The 21,820-nt window shown below is 39.6% G+C and overlaps 2 protein-coding genes across 3 annotated transcripts in view; one reads left to right on the forward strand and one right to left on the reverse strand.

The window, feature by feature from the left end:
* The window catches only part of LOC410732 (3-phosphoinositide-dependent protein kinase 1), a 468,203-nt gene that overhangs the window by 437,200 nt on the left and 9,183 nt on the right, over window positions 1–21,820 (reverse strand). The window lies entirely within an intron of this gene.
* On the forward strand, window positions 13,803–16,960 carry LOC102656489. 2 transcript variants are annotated; one of them, XR_001706312.2, is made up of 5 exons: window positions 13,804–14,041; window positions 14,117–14,315; window positions 14,372–14,464; window positions 14,621–14,915; window positions 15,454–15,542. XR_001706312.2 is itself a non-coding variant. In XM_016917606.2 (4 exons), the coding sequence occupies exons 1-4, from the start codon at window positions 13,902–13,904 to the stop codon at window positions 15,769–15,771; spliced, it is 750 nt and encodes a 249-aa protein (XP_016773095.1). In that variant the 5' UTR covers window positions 13,803–13,901; the 3' UTR covers window positions 15,772–16,960. The 2 variants fall into 2 exon arrangements, 1 of the variants encoding a protein (XP_016773095.1); XM_016917606.2 differs by lacking the exon at window positions 14,621–14,915 and having other exon boundaries at window positions 13,803–14,041; window positions 15,454–16,960.

Raw genomic sequence — 21,820 nt, forward strand, 5'->3', positions numbered from 1 at the left:
AACCAAATTGATCGAAACGATAAAAAAAAGGAAAAAAGAGAAAAAATCTATTCGAATTATATCCAAGGTTTATAATTCAATTATAACCGCGAAAATTGAGATCTCGTTAATGAGAGAAATCACTTCTCGAATTCAGCGAATAACTCCAAGCGACATCGACTTTAAATCCATGCCCTAGGACGAGCGGTTAACCGGGTTGGAGGCGTCGGTTACGATTACTAAAACTAATTTCATTCACCCCTTCTCCCCGTCCGCACAAGTACGAGGCCGTACAATTCCCCGCAATTTTCGAGCTACTCCTTCGAGCTACGTTAAAAAAAAAAAAAAACAGTTTCCTCCTTTTTTTTTAGTCACTTTATATCCACCCCCCTTCTCATTCCCTCCCCTACATCCTTTCCGTGACACTCGAGCTGTAATAACGAAGTCTACCTTCCCCGTGAAAATTGCAGAATGCAAGTAGCTGGGGCCATTCACGGACTCGTATTGCGGCAGAATAGACGGCGAACACCTCGAAACCACCCACACGAGCGAGAATAAGCCACCCACCCCTCCCCCTCCCATACCGGCCCGCGTCGACCAGGCTAGAAGGGGGTGGCGTAGTACTCGAGGAGGAGAACCGTGTGTATCGACCACTGACGTCATCCATCCCCACTAAACTACGTCACGTATACGTTTCGCCGTGGGGTAAGCGGGGGAGGTGGTCGCAGTGCCGTAGTGATTCGGTGGCGCGTCGAAGGGCTCCTAAAACCCACCCCTCCCTTCCCCTATTCGCGACCTCTCGTCGTCCAACACTCCGTTCCAATTCCGCCATCACCGATCTCGCCACCATTTTATTACCCTCCTCCCCCTCCATTCATCGTCATACATTCCCGTAAATTCGATTATCCGTGTAATTCGCGGAGTATCAATTTTTGCTTAAGTTTTACGAGCGAAGGGAACAAGTGGTAAAACCTGGGCTGGCTCGGCTTTCGGCCATCGGCTCGGCCAAGTTAACACCCTTCCTCACCAACGATACATCGCTGTGTATAACAGCAGCTCGTGTGGCGCGTGTGTATACGGCGCGTGTGCGCATGCAGCGACCGTTTCGAAAGCTTTATCACGCTCCAACGATTCACGTTGCCACGAATTTTTACGCGGCCATGTGTCGCCCTTAAAACGTCGAGAACGATCTTCTCTTCACTCGGCTCTCGATTATGTTTCCCTGCTTTTTTCGCGAATCCGCCCACGATCCATCCACCCTCGTGGCGGGAAAATCTTGTTTGTACACAAACGGCACACGCTCTCCTCCATCCTCGAATTATACTTTTTACGCGTTTTTCACGCTATTATACGTTTTTCCATGCATTTTTGCGAACGAAATTCGTGAACAAATAGATTTAACACACCGTTGTATTTTATACGGGTAAATAAACGATATTTCGATATACACGTTTCGTCTTTAAATATGCAACGTGTTCGGCTGGCTATTCGGTAATTGGCCGATTCGTAATAGCGATGTTAATAATTAAATAACGAGAGAGGGGAAGGAGGAGGAGATGATATTAACGCGATTAATCGAGCGTGAATGTATTTATTCGAGCCGAGATCCCGTTATCGTCGCCGTTAAGAACTTGTTCGAAGAACAACAAGTTTCATCTTCGTACACGCGTACGTGGGGAACATTAAATTTCATCAACATAGTTCTACTCTTAATAACCAATTATCTTCTTGAAGCCAAGTTTACCGCGGTGCGTAAACTCGCTCGCGCAGCCTTCGAATTTCCTACACGAACGTTATTTAATACTCGAACGCGAACGACAACATAACAATAAAAAATAACGAGCATATCTCGCGTTAAACCGTTTTTACGATTCATTAACCCTCGACGAGGCAAACGATTGAAAACCGACAGATCGTACACCGCTCGTTCAATTCTTTCTTAAACGATTTAAACATTCCTGGAAACGCGTGTCTAGAAATAAATTTGAATAAGAGTTTGCAAAGCGTGCACGCGGGGCCTGTTCGCGCCAAAATTTCACAGCCCTGAACCCGTGGGAGCCCGAGTGCAAAAGTATTGATTCGTTTCATCCCCACTCGACACGCCACCACGCTACCCCTACTATATTCCATCGTCGCCGTCGTCGTCGTCGTCGTCGCCGTAGTCGTCGTCGTCGTTGTCGTCGTCGTCGTCGTCGTGCTACCTTCTCTCGTACCCTCCTCTCCCACCCCCCTCATTGCCCTTTCCCGCCCTTTCTGGAGCATCGAGAAGGACAGAAAAATGCAGGAGAGACGCGACCAACAGAAGGTAGCGAACCTAAAGAAAGAGAACGGTTGAAAGAAGAACGAGAAGGGACGAAAAGGAAGAGGGAGCGCGGGAAAATTCGCCCTCCATTTTTCTCGCGAGACAGCAACGCCATCGTGGATCCTCTCTCTTTCCTTCTATCCCGTGGATAAAAAAAAAAGACTTGGCTTTCCCCCTCCCCCGACCCCAGTTTGTTTTGCTCATTATCCATCACTACAGGTCGTCGATATTCCATTACGGGGCCGAGCTAAAGAAAAACAATTAAAACTCGAGAGATCTCGGTTCACGCATCTTCCCGCCCTGTAAATTATTAAACGGGGATTCTGTATAGCGCGACCGCCGCCGTGTTTCTCACCCTTCGGAACGCCAGCCCTTTTTACGCTCCCCGGGGTCGCCGCTTTGAAGCTGCGGAACCAAGAAGACTGCGCGCGCGGGGCCAATGGAAACCGGCCAAAGCGGAGTGAATTAATCCGCGCGGCTCGCAATAACGCGGCCTCGTCCGCGGCAAGAATCGCAAAGCGGCCCACGCCCGACGACATTGTAAATTTTCGCTCGATTGTTCGTTAAGAGGGGAAGGAAGAAGAGTATCCGACCACGACGTTTTCTTTTATTCCTCGAATGCGTCGCTACCACCACCACCACCACCATCTCCTTTCCAAGGAGACGCGCCCTCGAGTCGATTAAACAAAGCCGACGAGGAAACGGTGTACTACCGGGCTAATTACGGCCGCACGACAATTACTAATTACTTTAAAATGTCCGCGCTTCCTTCCAACTTTAACTTAATTACCTAATATTAATCCCCTTCTTTCCACGATGGAGGCATCGTTTTTTCGACGATATCGTATCGCTTTTTTTTTTTTCATAATTGGAGGATACGATGTGCCAACCCCAGTTTCAAAGCTACTTAAACCAATTGTATTTTCGATTATTTACTCGATTAATTTTAGTAGATTTAAATACGCGAAGTAAGATATTTGGGTCTTTATGATGAGTTAAGTCTATTAGCTTAGGGATATACAGTGAATTCTTGCGTGTATGGAATATATTTTTGATTCTCGATGGGATAACAATATCGTATATGAATATGAACTATAATCAACAAGCAAGCTACGCACTAAATAATTTTGTAATCATAATGACGGAAATCTCGTCTAAAATTTTATATCTTAGTCCTCCAATTTTAAATCTGTCCCCTTAATTCTCGTCTTAAGAAAAATATTGAAAAATATAACATTGATAAAAATTTCATTATTAAAAGCTACAACAAATACTCTAATTTTCTATTAATCATAGTTTTATTCTACATTTCATTTTTGTAATATCAAAAATACACTTGGACCTATATAAACTACTACTATACCAAGTGCAACTGTTTGTGCAGTCACCCTAAAAAAGTAGCGCGAAAGAAAGAAAGAAAGGAAGTCCAAAAAATTTCCTTCCGGCTGGAACTCATTAGAAGGGACAGAAAGAACGATACAAAGGCGATAAGGGTTGTTTTGCGAGCTTACTTCCTTCGAGACACGTGGTCTCGGTGACACGTGCCGTGATGCCGTGACGCCGTGTTTCCGCTTGATTTCCCTCGTTTCTGGCTTATCCTTTCTTTTTTTCTTCTTCTTCTTCTTCTTTCTCCCCACCTCTCTAATTACCGCGATTTAAGCGTTCTCAAGTCACGCGACAGTCTGCGTGCATCTATACCCCGATGTGTATGCATGATTCCGATTCAGCTACACGTTCGTTTCCGATTCTCGGATCAGGTGCAGCACGCCACGAATCACGAAGGGGAAAACGAGATTTTCATTCACGCGAGCTTATTAGGTTACCCGTACATGTCACTTCTAATTATCGATTGCGTCCATACGTTTTCGCTGGAAAATTATTTGCCAGCAAATCTTTTTTCATCGTCTTAAAAATTTTTCGTTTCCCTTTCCTCGAATTTCTCCCGTTTTTTGTGAAAGGATAGTGATCGAGATTAATCATACTATTTTTGTATACAAAACAACATTTCATTGAAACTAAATCGATGAATTCACCACGCGTGTTTCTTCTTCTTCCTCACTTGTCAGACAACATCACAAAAATCTACGAAAACCGTTTAAAGAAGAAAGATAGCTCGGTCAAGAGAGTCTGAGTGCATATAAGGGGGTAAATACGATCTTCAAACACCCTCGAAAACAAATAACGAAATTTGAGCGAGAGAAAAAGAGGCCGTGACGAGGGATGAAAGGGGTACGATGAGCCTATCCACCTCCCTTGAACGAAATATTCTCGACGACTCGTACGGGAGTGACGAAACGGCACTTCATCTTTGGTGGATGGATCGAAAACACAACAGTAACCACAACAATGGAACCTGAAAGGACCGCGATTTCAGGTATCGTTTTTCCATGGACTTGTCGTGGGATCGATGGTGAAAAGCCAACACGTGTTTCCGGTTGGAAATGCCTTCGAATGAATCATCGACAGATGGTATTCCGGGAAGCTGTATTGTTCGAAGAGCCTGGATAAATTTTGAAAGTATCGATACGATTAGGAAAACAAATCTGTTTTTTGACGCATCAATCGAAATGAATTCTTTTTTAAATTTCTTTTTTAAAAATGCTTTTGAATTATAAAAAAATTTATTGATGCATTATATTCAAGTATCTACTTCTTAACTATATAACGAGGAGGAAGTTATTTAATCAATTAATCAACATTGAACATTCTATATTATCTTATAATAATTATATTATAAGATTGTTATTAATAAAATGATTAATAAAGAAATCAGCCTTGGTCAGTAATAAATGATTCTCTTTTAAATATATTATATATAACTTTTATACAACAACGAAACTGAACAATGAAACTGCTGGAATATTAAAAAATCTTGACATATTATTGTACAGTTAATATACAGTTACATTTAATGATACATTTTATGATATTTATAAATTTTTAAGAGGAATGAAATAGAAGAAACTACATAGAATAGAAAATGATTAATCGAAATAATCCTCATAATTATTTAAAGAATCGAAATCGATACTGTAACAATTTTCAAATCCGATATAATGGAAACAAAATTTCAACCAGTTTTCAATTCGCGAGAAAATTGGTTACCACTGATCGTTCGAGATTTCGGTCCAAACGCTTCACGGTGGACACAATCATCGTGAACATTCTGCACAGTGCTGAACAGGTTTAATTTCGTTAAGAGCACTCGAGAGGCGACCACGATAAATTCCTGTGGCGCAGTGTGAACTTTTAAAGCGAATTTTTGGGGTCTGACCCCATCGTGAATCGGCGACCACTGATATACACGGCGTCGTGTTAACCCGTCCCTACTTTATCCTCTCTGCTTTTCGAAAAAAGGTAGAAGTTTTGATGAACGAAACTACGAGTAGAACGTTTGAAAAGATAATATTCATATTTTCCAAACTTATTCTACCAACCAGCAATTAGGATAAACAATCCGGTTATCCCAAGAGTTATATAATCAAAGAGTAATAAAAATATAGATTAAAATATAAAGTTACGAATTACCACGATTAAATTTCCGTATTATAGAAGGTTAAAAATAAATAAATGAAATAAGAATTTATTTAAAAAAATCAACAATCAACTCTCCACAAATCTTAATTCGAAAAAACAATCGAGAAAAACGACCGAAAACCTTTCAAGTCGTGCCTAAACGATCGTTAAACGAGAGCTATTTACCCTACGTCATGAAGCAAAAAGTGAAATATTAGTCCATCAAAAGGGGCCGGAAGTTGGATGGCCTAAAATACTCGGAGCCACGAGTTTGACGAACGTCGAGCAGGGGTCGAGGTATTTCGCGGCGCCACTATTCTATTCACGTGCAGTGGCTACAAACCAATCGAATCAAAATGTGAAACGTATACAAGCGAGTAAAGCGCGAGGGAAAATGAGGAGGCAGAGGAGCGAGTCGTCATCGCTGGTAACGGGGGTGTATGCCATCGTCGATTCGATGGGATCGTTAAAATTAACGAGCGTATTCCAGGCTCCTCGAAAATGTCGCGAGCTTCTATTTTTCTCGCGCGTCGACCGACGATTTGCAACTGCGGGGGCGCGTTTTTCGAAACCGTGCGTCGCACCGAGTGCGGATCCCGCGTGCTCCTGTTTCCATATTACGAAAGAGAGAAATCAAATTGAAGAAAAAAAAAAAGAAATATTCCGCGGAAATCGCGATGACTGCAAATATCGTAATCTGGCTTATCGTCTCCATTATTTATTATTTATCAGATTGGTGTAATATTATTCCGTGGCAAAGATAATTCAACGATGACGAATCGTTTGTAATTACAATCGCGAATCAATGATTGGATAGAGATTTACATTTGAAAAGATTTATAGAATGAAATTGTCGAATTTCGATTATCCAAATGAACGATTATCCGAATACAAGATGAGAGTATGTGTATTTGTGTATCGTAAAAATGTTTATATATTCTGAAATAATAATTTAAAACGTATACTAAAAACTAAAAAATTTTTGTATATATTTTTTACGTGATAAATATTCATATTTAAAAATATATTTTTAACTTTAATTGTAATTTCATTCTAATCAATTATCCAATTTGCTCCAATAGAATTATCTCCCGATTAATTCGAATAGCCGATATGCTCTAACAACGACTCTTACTTATACCATTATACGAAAAACAAAATTTGCAGAACTCCTTCTCCGAATCTATATTTATCATTTTAGAATTCTCAGTATCGGATTTGAATCGAACCGAATACTGCGCACTTAAAACACAATGTATCCCTGGAAAGTGCGATCACTATTTGTCTTTATTTCCGATCAGATTCCAAGATCATCTAAATTTAATCGTTCAAAATTCTCAGGATCTTCTATCTTCCGATCTAAACCCAACCAGATGACTAAATGTTCTCGAGATCTCGAAAATAAATTTCCGCCGAAATTCGATGCGATAACAACCGATACCGATTGTTCACTCGACAAAGTAATGGCCGTCGTTTGTCTCTACGAATCATGGACTCGAAAAAAAAAAAGAAAAAGGAATAATTCAACGATTTAACGGCCAAAAACGTTTACGTCATCGGGCTCGCGGATGCGTGACGACGAGGAGGAGGAGGCACACGAAACGTTCGGGATGCACGATTTACAGGCGGCAATAATCGTTAAAAGATGTTTACAATGTGTAGGAGGCGGACTCGTCTCTCGGTTATACGCGAGTAAATTCAGCGCGACAACGAGCCACGAGGAATCTTTAGACACGCGAGCTGAGAGAGAGCCGTGATATCAATGAAAGTATCTGTCGAGGATAACGATAATGCGACGAGGTTATTACACCCCCGAGACCGATCCCCGGATGCCCTTTTCGCGTGGCCAACTGATTTTTATCAACACGCACGTTACACCGCCAATTTCTTATAATACTCATCGACGGTGGTACTCAAGAGGGTGGAACGGTGGAAAGGCCAATGGAGAGGCCAGCACACCGTTCTCGAAAGCTTAACGACCCGTGGAGGAAGCGCGGCAGTCGTTGTCTCTCTGGTTACGCGCGAATTAGGGGTCGAAAATGATGTCCACATATGTGCCGCGTGTCCGGATGTCTGTCGAATCGCGGTGACAAATGTGGCCGCAATGGGGAAAAGGGAAGGGATCTACGTTAAGAGATCTTTCCTGCCAAATGGCACTGTCACGTTTCCATTACATTTCGGTGTTTCGTGATTCGCGTTTTCTTTATTTTCTTCGTACACGAATATTACTATTTGTTTACTCTCTCGAAAGAAAATGAAACGATTTATTAAGAAACGATTTCAGCCGCTTGCTCTAAACTTGACTATCTAATCCTTTTTTTAATTAGCAGCTAACACGAATCGAAAAAGATTACGTCAAACTATTTGGACGATGAGTAAATCGACGTGAAACAAGAGGAAGCCAAATGACGCAGGCCAGTGTCATATGCCGGCCAAATGTGTAGGAACTAACCCCCTGTGATATTATCGGTGTTACGAGCCGTGAATTTAACGGCGGATATAAGAAAATAAAGGGAAGACAGGAGAAAAAGAGAACGTTCCCGCGACGAGTTAACGCGAAATCGTTCGACGATGATATTCGAGCGAGGAGAGAAGACTAAAAGCATTCCTCGAGGGCGAGACCCGACGCGTGTATGTAGGTTAAAATCTGTTGATATACATCGCGCACGTGGACCTGGCTCTCTCTCTCTGGTGGCCGGGCCACGTAAAGCCCAGCTTCCTCTTCTTTTTTGACGGCCGACCCCTCCGGCTCGCGACTGAAACGACGAGAACCGAACGGTGGGGTTAATGTGCGTACACACCACGGGATGTCTACCAATTTCCGGGTTCACCTAATGCACTTATCAGCCGGCCAGAAAGGATCGGGAGAGAAAGGCTGTGGCGAGGAGGGAAAATAATTGAGACGCGTTTGGGGAGAGAATCGGGCGGAGAAGCCGGCGGAGGTTTCGTGTGTAAAGCGGAACGAATCATAAAGGCGTGGAGAAATTAATGAGAGCGAGGAGTTCGAGAAAGGGAATTGAGCGAAAAATTATCTTCACCCCCCAAAATATACGTGGGGATTATGTGAAACGAGCAACAATGGGAAGAGGTAACATCCTCGTTATTGGAGTCTTTAAGTGAATGTTCGTTTCTCTTTAATGAATCTTATGATCACGAATCTTTTTTTTGAAAATAAAAAAGTTTTTAAATATTTTTCTTTACATTCAGTACGAGCATTAGTATTAATATATACAGTTGTTCTTTTGAATCTCATCATTCTTTTTACAATTGTTTTTCTTACCATATCGAACGCGTTAAAACATGGATAAAGGTTGTCTGAAGACGAAATTGTGATTAATGAATCAGCAGAATGGAGATTTGAGAATTGATGCCTGTTGAATTATTGCAACTGTTAAGACTGTTTTAACCGATTCGTCTTGATCGATTCTATATCGACCCGTCTCAAATTTACTAATTTCTATTTTCCAACTGCAAACTGGTATAATTTCGCGACGAAACAGAAACGGGTGTATACATTAAAAATGAAGCCTGATAAAACGTTCAAACTCGATCTCTCCTCGTTGCTCTATTTTCATTCACTTACAGTCTCTGTTTAATTATGCATCGACAGATTCCATCGTAACGCTAATCGTGTTCAAACTCATCACGTAACACTCGAAAGGACGGTGAAATATTAATCACGGTTCATTAAACCGAAGACTAAGTTAGTCGTGTCTCATAATTCCTCGTTGTATTTAAATAACAGTCTTTCGAAACTTGCTCTCAATGTTGCACCGTTTTACAAGTTCGAACAGTAGCAGAATTACTTCGAACGAATTACTTCGAAAAATTAAATTTATTCAATTATATTGTTTCATCATCCAATCATTTCACGAGATGACGCGTGTGTTCCACGTGATCTTCGGTATACAAAACTTTCCAAAAACTCGTAAAAGCACGGGCCAATTTTCTCCCACTTTTGTCCCATAATTAAGAATTTTAATTCGAGATACGCTCCGTCATTTGGCCTCTCGCTGCGACCCCTAATCCAATAAGGAGCACCAAAGCGCGGATTATCCACGAATCAACGAACCTACGAAATCTTGTCCAACGTAATTGGAAAGTATCCAGTGGCGATGACACCCCTAAACACAGATCTTCCTCCAGACGTTTGAAAAGATCCCCAGAAATGAGCACGCCGTTGGGTTTCTGGGGGACACTGATTTTATTTGTACGGCGAAGGAGGAAACCTTTAGCCCTTTACTCTCAATCCGCTGGGAGCCTAATTACTTGATCGAGACAAATTTCAAAGTCTGGCAAAATGATTCTTCGAAAAAAATATATACCAAATATCTTAGGGGATGAATTTGTATGAATAATATGTAATCACTTATTTGCTGATATGTAAGGCAAATGAATAATATCTTGTATATACTTTAGTTTTCTAATTATGGATCATTAAATAAAATTCTTAACAAAGGACATTATCGTATGAATATTATGTCTGAAGATGAATCCATCTCACAATCTTCTAATCTCGCCTACGATTTTGGAATAAAATGTTTATAATCAAACGACGATTTCTTAAATTATTTCTCAAATATTATAATGCATATCATTAAATCTTTTTCCACGTCATTTTATACGTTCAAATTTTACATAAATGCATAAATATCACGCGTAATTTAATAAGTGTACGTCGAGATAAACAGATTTTCTTCAATCGTCCATAACTAAGCTACAACGTGCATTTTCTTACTTGTGCATATTGCAATTCGACTATCGATATACATTTCCAAATCACTCTCGTATCACGGAACGAACTTCGTTTTCTCTGAAAAGCTAAGTGCTTATTCCGCCCGAGATTTCGATTTATTCGGTTGTCAACGTGTCGGGGGTAAATAACCGGGGGTATAGATTTATCAACATCCGAATACGTTTGCACTTAAGTTACTTAGCGCTTCCAGTCAACCTGTTCAAACGGATCGCAAAATAAATGCAGCCACTTTATCTCAGCATAGGAGTCGGTTACAAACGATCCTCGGGATCGGTATTACAAGTATATACATTTGAACGTGCGATTAAATTATTCCAACTCGGTGGACCTTCTCCCTTCCCCTCCCCTCCCACCGATCCTCCGACTAGAAAAGCTTATTTATTCGGTAAATCCGGGAACGAGGGCCGAGAATAAACGTCGCTGACAAAAACAGCGCGCGCGCGTACGCCTCGTGAAATTGAGTTACCACCACCTCGTTATTCTCGTGAGACTCGAAATAAAATGGTGGGGACATCCGCAAGGATTGAGTTACCGTCCACTTAATTGACCGCCCGCAGAAACGAGAAGAGGACACTGATTGACAGCGAGATGCAGCTGTCATCGAGGCCGACCTCGAAGGAGGGTGGTGGCCGAGCACGGTTTAATTGCTCTTTACCAGTGGAATCCCGAAGCTTGACCGACCGGATGGGGAAGAAATTTGGAGGAGAGTGCAGCTGTCATGTCGCGAAACAGTAATACATTTCGATGTATCGAACGAAAGAGAGAGAGAGACATAGATAGCGATGATGGTTTTTCAAATACATCTCGGAAGAAATCGATTCACGTCTGTTTTTTTTCTTTTCGAAAGTATCAGTGTAATGTCTTCGTTCTATTTTTCTGCGTTTCTCGTATTTGATATTAGATATATAGTATGTGTAGATTTAATTATTTCTTTTTTTTTTTATCATGATACAGATAATTTAATATCATAATGACATGTACTGATATGTTGATTCCACGTTCAAAAATCATAGAAAAAGTAGACAGATAATGGATCCAACCGATCTTAAAATCTAATTTCGAAAAATCAAAGGTGCAACGTGATACCGCGGTCCACTTGAAAACCAATGAAACAACTCGGCCGATTCACGACGAGCGAGATACAGCTGGTAACGTCACCGTCCCTCCACCGTGTCGAATTTCTCGAATTACATAAACACAAATAATCCCGTGAGTCATTCTAATTCTGGTTCCATCGGGATTGCACCGTTTCCATTCCTCCATCATCCCTCTTACCGTCTCTCAGTCGCATCCGTCCCTTCTTTTGCCCCTTTTTCGCGCATGTCCTAAACGTCGCCTCTTTCTTGCCCGACCGTCTGCCGTATAAATAACCGTGGCACGTGTGTCGTCTCGGACGCACACGATGGCCCACTTTCCTCCCCTACTCAAAATCGAGAGAACTTCGACCACGATGTTTATTCATTTTTCGCGTCGCTATTAATAATGGATCTTGCGACGCTTATTCGAGCGATATCGATTGAATCGCGAGTAAAATGATACTTGTTCGATCCTTTAAATTTTTATTCGTCTACACCTACTACATTTTAGAACATCTACATCTACATTTATGTTTGTAGAAGTGAACATAAAAATGATACGATATTTAGGTACAAAAAGCGCACAAAATTATAAGGCCCAGGTGTAACATACGTTTCCTCCTAATTGTAACGTGGCAAAGGATATAGAGTTTAAGTGGCTCGGATGTGCAACAAGGGAGTCAATTTCAAGAGAGCAGTAACGAGTTTTATACGGAACCATACAACCAACCGCAAATAAATAAATAGTTAGAAAAAAATCGTAGTATCACGTGGAACAAATATAAATAAAATAGTTTTTTTTAAAGAATAAGCCAAAAAATAATATCTTATCCACATTCTTTAATATATTGACCGTTTTCATCTAAAATATTCTGCGTATTTTTTATTCCTTTTTATAGTGATTATCTCATTTTTTCCTCTTCATAGGGATTTACCTATCTTTTGTCCACTTTAGAATAATAAAATCCTCATCGAAATAAAAGTAAAATAACATCGGTTGAGTAGTTTTGCTTATCGAGCGAAGTATTTAGAAGGAAAAAAATAATAACGACTCGAAACCTAAATCATTCCGCATACTTTTTACCACTATTTTTAAAGCGACTTTATTCTCATTAAAAACGAGAATAAATAAAACATCTTCGAATAGGTTGCCATCGAACAAAAATTTCATCGTGAAATAAAACTATTCGATATCTCGACACGCCACGTCACGCGTGAAAAATGCTCCATGGAGGTCCAGTTCTCCACGCTGAATACAACAACCGCGTTTCCAGAGCGACACGAGGTTCCCTCATATCGTCACGTAATAATCGTGTCAGACAGATCCGATCTGACGGATCGCATCCGCGAAACCGGCCGATTTCGCTGGTGCCGTGAACGAGCTGTCGCCCATCACCGACTTCCATCGTCCCAGATCTCTCGTCCATGGTTCATTTTTACGGGACAACAACGACGACCAACGGCGTGTCGTCGACGTGCGTCTACACGATCGCACAGGTAATGTGAGAATTGTTACACTTTTGCCCGCGGTTTCTAACCAAAACAATAAAATTGGAGAATTGGACCAACGCGAGAAATTTTATACGTAACGATGAAAAGTGAAAGATGAATGAAAATATAATATAATGAATCAATGTGTTCGAAGATAAGATATAGAATGTAAATGATAACAGAAAAAGTAAAATTTTCTATAGATGAATTATAGTTTGCAGTAGATTATTCTATCCAATCAGACGAGACTGTCTTACTGTCAAACCTATTTTACATGAAATTATTATTTTTTTTTTAAATTTTTCAATTATTCTAAATTTGTATGGAAGATAAATCCTATAATTAAATAAGTATCTTTGAATTTATTGGATTAACTTTGTCTTTCCTCAAATTTAACTTCACGTACGAATATTCTTAAATAATTTACCTGTTATTATAAATTGTATTAATTATACGTGTAACGTTCAGTATAAATGATTTTTAACAAAATTCCCTTACATAACGGATAATAATAATTCACGATAGAACAAGGAACAAGAACAACAATCAAATGAATTTTCACGAGATCTCGCTATTATTTATATAGGATATCCTGTTTCTGAATAATTACGAATTGTAACAGGGCTAAAATCATTGTACAAAACAATACAGACGTTGAATCGATGTTTTCTCTAAAAATATAGATCTCAAAGCTTATTTGCCGGAAGCTACGCGTCCCCGGATCTTCATATCAGATTCATCTATGATATAAAGCACCTAACACGAACGGATACCCATTCAAATGACCAATGAATGCTGGATAACGATGGTGAAACTACGTGTATCCGTTGTTTTAATATTGCTCGCGTCTGTCAATTTGGTGGAACCGCTGGTACAGGAAGGTTTATCTAAATTTTTAGGATCTATAACTGGCATTAAAAAGTACCTTTCTTCGCGATAATCAATTTTCATACAGTGGATCGATCGATTCGTCAATTTAATCCGTATGAATTGTAGTGTGAGGATACCTGAATTATTGAACCAATTGTGCAATCAATCGCAAGGATCAAATACAACTCGTCGAGACGCGTGTTACGGATGCTTCTTCAGGGCTACCAGTCAAACCCTTGGATACTCTTTATTAATGGCTATCTCGAACTGTGCCGATATTTACCTCAATAATACCGATTATGGCCACTGTCAACAATACTTGAGAGTAAGTTTTATCCATCAAATTTTTTTATCGATTATTTATTTTCATCTTCGCAACAGAACGCCACGAGCATGATGAATTCAAGAACGAGTGCTACGACGATATATTGCTCGTTTCTCGAATGCGTACGTCAAGTAAATAAGGATACTTTGGTGAGTAGATCGTACAATTTTTTTTTTTTTTTTGCGAAATACTTTAAAATATTTTTTGCATGCCTCGAACAGATAGAAGATACAAAACGATCTTGCACTTGTTATTTTGTTCAAATAATTTGTATAGAAATGTAAAGAAAAAGCAATTGTAAATAGGATGCACGAGTTAAACCGAGAAGAACAACATCAAACCTGAGGACGACTTCCAGAAAAGTGTCAATATTTTATTTTAAGTTTTACAAGAAATTTGTGAATGCTGTTTGCGTCATACGTGAACGGAATATAGAATCGAATACCGTAAGACCAGGAGCCGAACCTATCGATCCTAGAAAATTGAAAATTAAATCACAAAATTTTACAGTTTCCAAACAACCGAATTGTACATAGATACACTTATATTGATGAATTTGTACATATCACTTGATTCAAAATACCTACGAAACGAAATCTAGTAAGTATATGTATATTTTACTTTTGTATATATGTATTATTATTTTACGTGTATGATACTAACTACTAAATGTGGAATGCAACATTGAACATTCAATTGGATATTTTCTACTCTCTCATTCTATGATTAATCACTATTCTTTAACATCATTCACGCATCCATGTACAATCATCTTTCTCTTCAACAATCTTGCATTGAATCTATCGCATTTTACCTATTTACATTGCCTATTGTCTTCGATTACCTTGATTTATAATACACCAAACTGTTAAACAGCACTGAAAATTCAATTTTAAAGGAATTCAACGAATACAAAAATGTAATTGAAATTTTTTGTCTTGGTCTCTTCTGTCAATTTTGTAAATATAATATTTGCAAATAATGAGAATCTAACGATAAATGATGTAAACGATAAAAGATGCTTTTTAGAAAATTAGAAAATTGCATTTGTATTGAATTGTTCGATTTACCGATATGCAAACAAATTGTCTCGAGTCTCGAGCAAAAACGATCGTTCATCGAGAAATATTTCGCACAGCTCAGGGAATGCGTCGGCGAAGCCATAAGAATATTCCCCAATTTCAACTTGACGGACGTCAAATTAGCCCAATTATACGTGAACACGACCGCGTGTGTGCTGGCGAAAACACGTTGCTCTCAAATGAATCCGATAACCGGAGAATTTCAAGAAGACGATCTGGCCAATAAGCTCAACATACCCACGGTCAACGCGGTGCTGGTCAACACGAATTATGACATCAACATCGTACAGCTACCATTCCATTCCAGTTCCATCGACGTTTGCGCAAAATATAGAAACTACGAGCAGGCCAGCTGGCCAACCGTCATGTGTTGATTGAAATTTTCTCGTTTAAGAAACGGCCTAGAAACGGTGGCCAACCATGATCAATTTACAATTATACACACGCCAGCATTAACCTCTATTTATAATATCGTATTGTTCTAGAGATAGATCATTGGATCGAAACCTTGAAACTCTTCGAAATTTTTTTACTACTTTTACATATATAATCCGAAACTGTAGAATAATTTATGATACCATCGTTACGATATGAATTTTACTCGTTTTTGATTAATAACGATCCAACCGAGATCATTTTTATTTCATTGTTCCATTAGGATAGTTTGTAAAGAAAACATGATATCTCCATATTACGAACATTAGATTAACACGAACATCAGAAACACGATGGAAAAAAATAATAATCTCGGGAATCAATGTCTAAATAACAAATTAATAACAAATGATCGTCCATTGTGCGAGAAAAAAACGATTTTTTAAAATCGAAAGTACAGCGTAAAATCGACGCGCGCTAAAACGAATGTGACGATCCTTCAGAAACCGTGACTGACTTAATCTCGTGAGAGTCGTAATAGCCGCGCGAAAGAATGCACGAATAGCGGTGTAAATGGATAAACGTATCGTAGCCGGTTCATCGGCGCCAAGTACCGGATGCGGACATTAAAAGAACGTTTACGATATTACTTATCTCGTAGAGTGATCGTAACGAAGCGGCCAATAAACAAATTTACGACAAATCGTACGGTAGAAAAAGGTGAAACGACTACATCGATCCATCGTAGAAACCGAGTTATATCAGTATAACACGAAATAAGAAATATCTCTTCAAAGGAGTAAACTCTGGGACGAGCCAGAGACGAATTTCAGATTTTACATTTTGATTACGTTTGAATCATCGATTATTATCGTTAATTTTGGATTCTTTGATCCAAGAGGAGGGTAATAATTAGACGTTATAGAAGTTCGTTTATATGAAATTGTCAGGGGACAAGAAACTTGGTACAACCAGGTCGTTTTAATAGGAATTTACCCAGTCCTTCTCACCAAGTATGATATTTCGCTCAGTAAACAGAAGTTCATGTTAATATGAGAGGATTCCACGAAACATTTTCACTTAAATACATAATAACGTATCTACGGCAAACACGATAACTGCGTAATGCTTACAAAATTAATTCTTCATTTATTCAGTAACAGAGAATAAAATGTATGTTATATCATAGAAACGTTTACATAATTGTAAACGACGAATCACAGTTATTCGAGTAATAAGATTTCGCTTCAAATTCAAATAATCAACCACTGTTAAATTTATTTACGTCCAAACGAGCTTTATTAAACATATTTACTGGAAAATGATAGCTAAAACAGATACGCAACACAAACTAAAATTCGTCTTAGAATTTGATCCGACTTCACGTTTCTCTCTTCCTCGCTCTCCATTCATTAAAAATACCATTTCCCCTTCGAGAAACATTTTTGTATCCCAATTTTTTTCGAAATCCAAACTATACGACGACAATAATCAATTCAAACGTATTTCTTCAAAATTATATTAATTTATTTCTAAATAAATCTTCTCGCAAATGAATTTAAAACAAAAAGTCTACTTCTAATCTCAAAAATCTACAAAACATTCGTCTTTTCTCCTTTCGCTTCTGGAAAGAAAAAATAACTAATCCTACTTTTTATCTTTCGGACAACCCGAATCGAATGAAATTGGTACTCTCCAAACACCTCTAATCACTAACAAGTTAAGCCAATAGCGACAGCCACCAATCCGGCGGCAAATATTCGACGGTAATCGGATATTAAAAGAATCCGGGGTGGTGATATCGAAGAAAAGAGGAGGATAAAAAGAAGAAAGCTCGCGGAACGTTTCCCTATCGGTTCTGTTTGCCAAGGTGAAACTCCTCCGGTTAATTCTTTCGAGACTGGGGGGACAACAGGGGAGTGCAGTTGGGAAAGAATCGAGGGATCGATTCCGCGACATCGGTGTGCACTCATGTACTTATAAGAGAGGACGAAAGCGAAACGACGCCGAAAGAACGGGACGTAATGGGGAGGGAGGGAGGCGGTTGCGGGGGCGGAAGAGAATGGAGAACGGAGAAAAGAAGCAACGAAGATGAAGGGAAGATCGGTCCATTGCACAGAGGCGACGCTCCACTTAGCATCTTCCTCGAAATAATTTGAAATATGCAAATACCATTGGTGCACACGCGCTCGCGTGTCGGGACACGCGGCAACGGGGGGATGTGTGCGTGCCACGACCCGCCACGGCCATGTTTGCACGCTCTGTGTGTATCACGAAGGAGGAGAAGGAGAGGCCAAGATGCGAGGGAGAAGACAACGTATATTCCGGTGGCTTACGGTTCAGTTCTCTTGGAGCCAATCTAACTTAACATGCAGATGCAGTACGTGGAATCGTAGAGGCGACAGAGAAAGAGCCGGGGAAAAGAGGACAGAGATGGAAAGAAAATCGGAGAGGAGGGAGGGAGAGAGAGAGTCCGTCCCTGTGAGTCATTCTGTGGCGATAGTACCTTTTCCGTATGATCATTCACCGTTACCGCCTTTAATGTCCTCGCGATTCGAAACATCCTTTTCAAGAGCGGGACGTGATTTTAATGAATAAACCCGATCGGCCGCTATCTTGGACACGGATCGATAAAAATTAACCGAATATCATCATGGATCGATGAATATCGTGGGGGGGGAAAAAAGAAGAAACGCGGCTCTCTCGAGTATTAAGAGAGGATATAAGAAAACGAGGTCCTGGCATTTCGTTCTCGGGAAGGAAGGAGGAGAAGTATCATTCGATATTTCGCGAAATTTCTGAACAGCGGCAATCGATCCTGACACGAGGCGAACTCACGCAAGTGCATCGTTGATTAAATTTACAAGACCGTGAGGTTGTACAGCCATAAGTAATATAATCTGATCTTGTAAAGAGGCCAGAGGGGGAGGGAGAGTTGACTACCCTGGCTGGATTCAGAAACACGGTTGATATCGTAGTGGATCTTGATAAACCGTGTACATTCCTCTCCAAATTAAAAAAAATTCTTTCGCCGATCTATGTCGCGAAAAAAATCTCGAAATTTTGAAACGAAAATTTAGAGGGAGTCAAATTTATATTTCCTTTACGAACGAAGAAACAAAATCGAGATAGCGAATCGAGATCCTTATAAATCCTTCGTGCATCTTATGGCAATCTTTTCGAAATATTTCGACCTAAATTTTTTTTAACGTTAAAAATTTGCTATTCAAGGAAACGTGACGTTTTCATTTACGAGCGTCATACCATTTATGACGTATTATAAGTTTATATCGAATCGTGAACTATTTCGCGTCAAGTTTAACAAAGTGTCCATTTGATAAACAGGGAGTTACTTTCTATAATTGACTGGTAGCAATTAAACGCGTCCATCGTCACGTAGAATATTAATCTGGAAACGGTACACTAATGTAGCGAACAAATAGCAATTCCATTACACGAACAAAGCTCTAACACGTCATCGGTTAAAACCACGCGGCGCACATTTCTCATCAGTCACACAAGATTAAGTTTGCGTGGAAGTTGCTGCACCTACGTAACAGAAAGACCGAGCATCGTTTTTTCCGCCGTTTCTTAAGATTATCTCAAATAGCATAACGGATGGCTATTCCATAAAAAGATCAAAATAAATAATAATAATAATAATAATACGAGATGGAGAGGAACGCGAAAATTTGAAGAATTTTTCTTACGCAAGAAAATATATTCGTACTCACAAATGTCGAAACACTTATACCTTCTCTCCTTTAAAATGTCTTATCTGCCGTATCCTCTTTTTATTTTTTAAGATTCTTCGAGAAATTGAAGCATTTTATGTTTCCTAAGAAGAAATAAGATTGGAAAGCTTTTAGAAATTGTAAAAATATTTAAGAATTATTCTCTCGTTTAAAATCTTAGACCTCAAACGACTTATATAAACGAATTCTCTACAATGAAATAAATTTTCATCCGTCCCATACACATAAATATCAAATTTCTCGGCTTCGTTCGTAACAGAACGCACAGATTTCTTTTTCGCGAAAAAATTCCAATCGATCAATTTTTTCCCTCCATCCTCTATTTTAACGCGAATTCCATCTACATAAATTCCTGCACCGACCAACCTAATTTTCGCTATATAAAATTAGGATATCCAAAAAGGAAAAGCGAGGGTCCAAGAGATCCTCTGAAAAGATCGTCATCCTCTCCTCTTATTTACTTTAAACTTGCGGGACTTCCGGGACCGCTCGAAACGGACTGTACGCGTTGCGAGCAAACTGGATCGGTTTACAGAGCGAGGACGAGAGGAGCGGCGCGCGTCGTTTTCACGTGAATCATGCGGGCCGCGATCGGAGCGTGTTGCGCAAGCAGCCTCCTCATCGCGAAATGCGGAGGCGTTGCATTAAAAGCGTGCCGCGACGCGGCTTGGCGCGGAAAACAAAAACAAGGAGAGGAGTCGCCGCGCGGACACGTCATCGAGGCGCGGCAACACGCGAAACCAGGACAAACCGCGTGCCTCTTCGAGCCGTGATCCCATCTGGCCCGGTTTCTTACACCATCCTGGACATTCTTGGGCTCTTAACGAGAACACCAAACTGTTGTCGCGAAACTGTTGATTCACGCGACCCGTGTCCCAAGAGTAACGAGAGACCGATCTATCCCGGTTCCCGTCATTTCGCTTTCGTGTTAAACGCGTTCAACATCTCCGATTTTGAATTGGAATAACATGATGAATGAAATTTGGCAACAAATTTTACAAGAGTGCGTATCGTTGAATGAAGAGTGACACGACGGATTTATGCAATTTCTTGATTTCAAGCTTCCATATTTAAATCTATCTTCCTTCTTCTCAAAAAATTATCTCTATAAATTTTGAAGCAGTGGATTTTTGAATTAAAATATAATTTCGATAGAAAATATATTTTCAACGCTGTTGGGAGCTATGCCTTTGGTCTGTATATTTTTTACACAGTCTTATTACTTTTTAGAGACACAGAATCATGAAGAGTCGATTCGTCAAAACTATTCTCTTTGATTTTTGCTTCGAGTCGCGAAAAATTTTATTACATATTACGTAGAAGTAATATGTTAAATATCTCTTCAAAAGTAAATGAAAATTAACGAAACGATTGGATTGCTAGTACATAGAACTTATCTAGATCCGTCGAGGAATAAATAGTTCACCTAATAAGAGTGCATGTACTAAGAATTTACAGATTAATTCGCTAATGAGTTTACACTATATTGAGATAAGTAAGGATTCAGTCGACAGAGCTCACGAAATATTCTAATTGAGAAACGATGTACGGATTAAAGTGGCATTACTAAAAATTAAATAAACATGAATCACCTTAATTGGATATCATTTCTCTCGTTTAGCAGGGCCAATTGACTAGTTTTTCGAAAATATAATTTTGAAATTACAATTAAGAAAATACAAAATTAAAGTTAATTTGCAGCGTTGCTTAATTGGAAATCTAGTTGTTTCTCCGTTCTTGGAATCAAGATAATCAGACAACGATACCAGTTGGAAGTTAATTAATTCCAATTAATCACCGTCTTTCTGGGTTCTTGAAATCAAGAAAATGCAAAATCGAGAAATCGTGTCAAGGATGGAAAGAAACGATTTATCAAGGCGATATTCCTATTGAATATGCGAGTAATACCGGTTAAAGAAAATTTCGATTTGAAAATCAAGGGGATCTTATCAATTTTAAATCACGGGATTCTCGAGTTGTCGCGTAAATCAACGCGTGTGCACGCGTTTAAAAATAAGAGGAACGGAATATTTATTACGCAAATACCGGTGAAATCAATTATTAACACGAAAGAGAAACAAGCGGTGCCGTGTGGCATGCATAAGCTGATGGAAACGCTAGTCTCCGCGGTTTCAACCTCTTTAGTCATGCCCCATGTGTTGCATGTAATACTGTTATACATCAGCATGGTGTCTAAAGAACAGTTTTACGTCGCTGCACGACACACCGTTTCACAAAAACTATCCCGCAGTGAACGCGTTTGCATTAAAACGGGCACGCAACATTTTCGAAA

This window comes from Apis mellifera, linkage group LG1 (assembly GCF_003254395.2).
Source record: "Apis mellifera strain DH4 linkage group LG1, Amel_HAv3.1, whole genome shotgun sequence".
Classification (NCBI taxonomy): domain Eukaryota; kingdom Metazoa; phylum Arthropoda; class Insecta; order Hymenoptera; family Apidae; genus Apis; species Apis mellifera.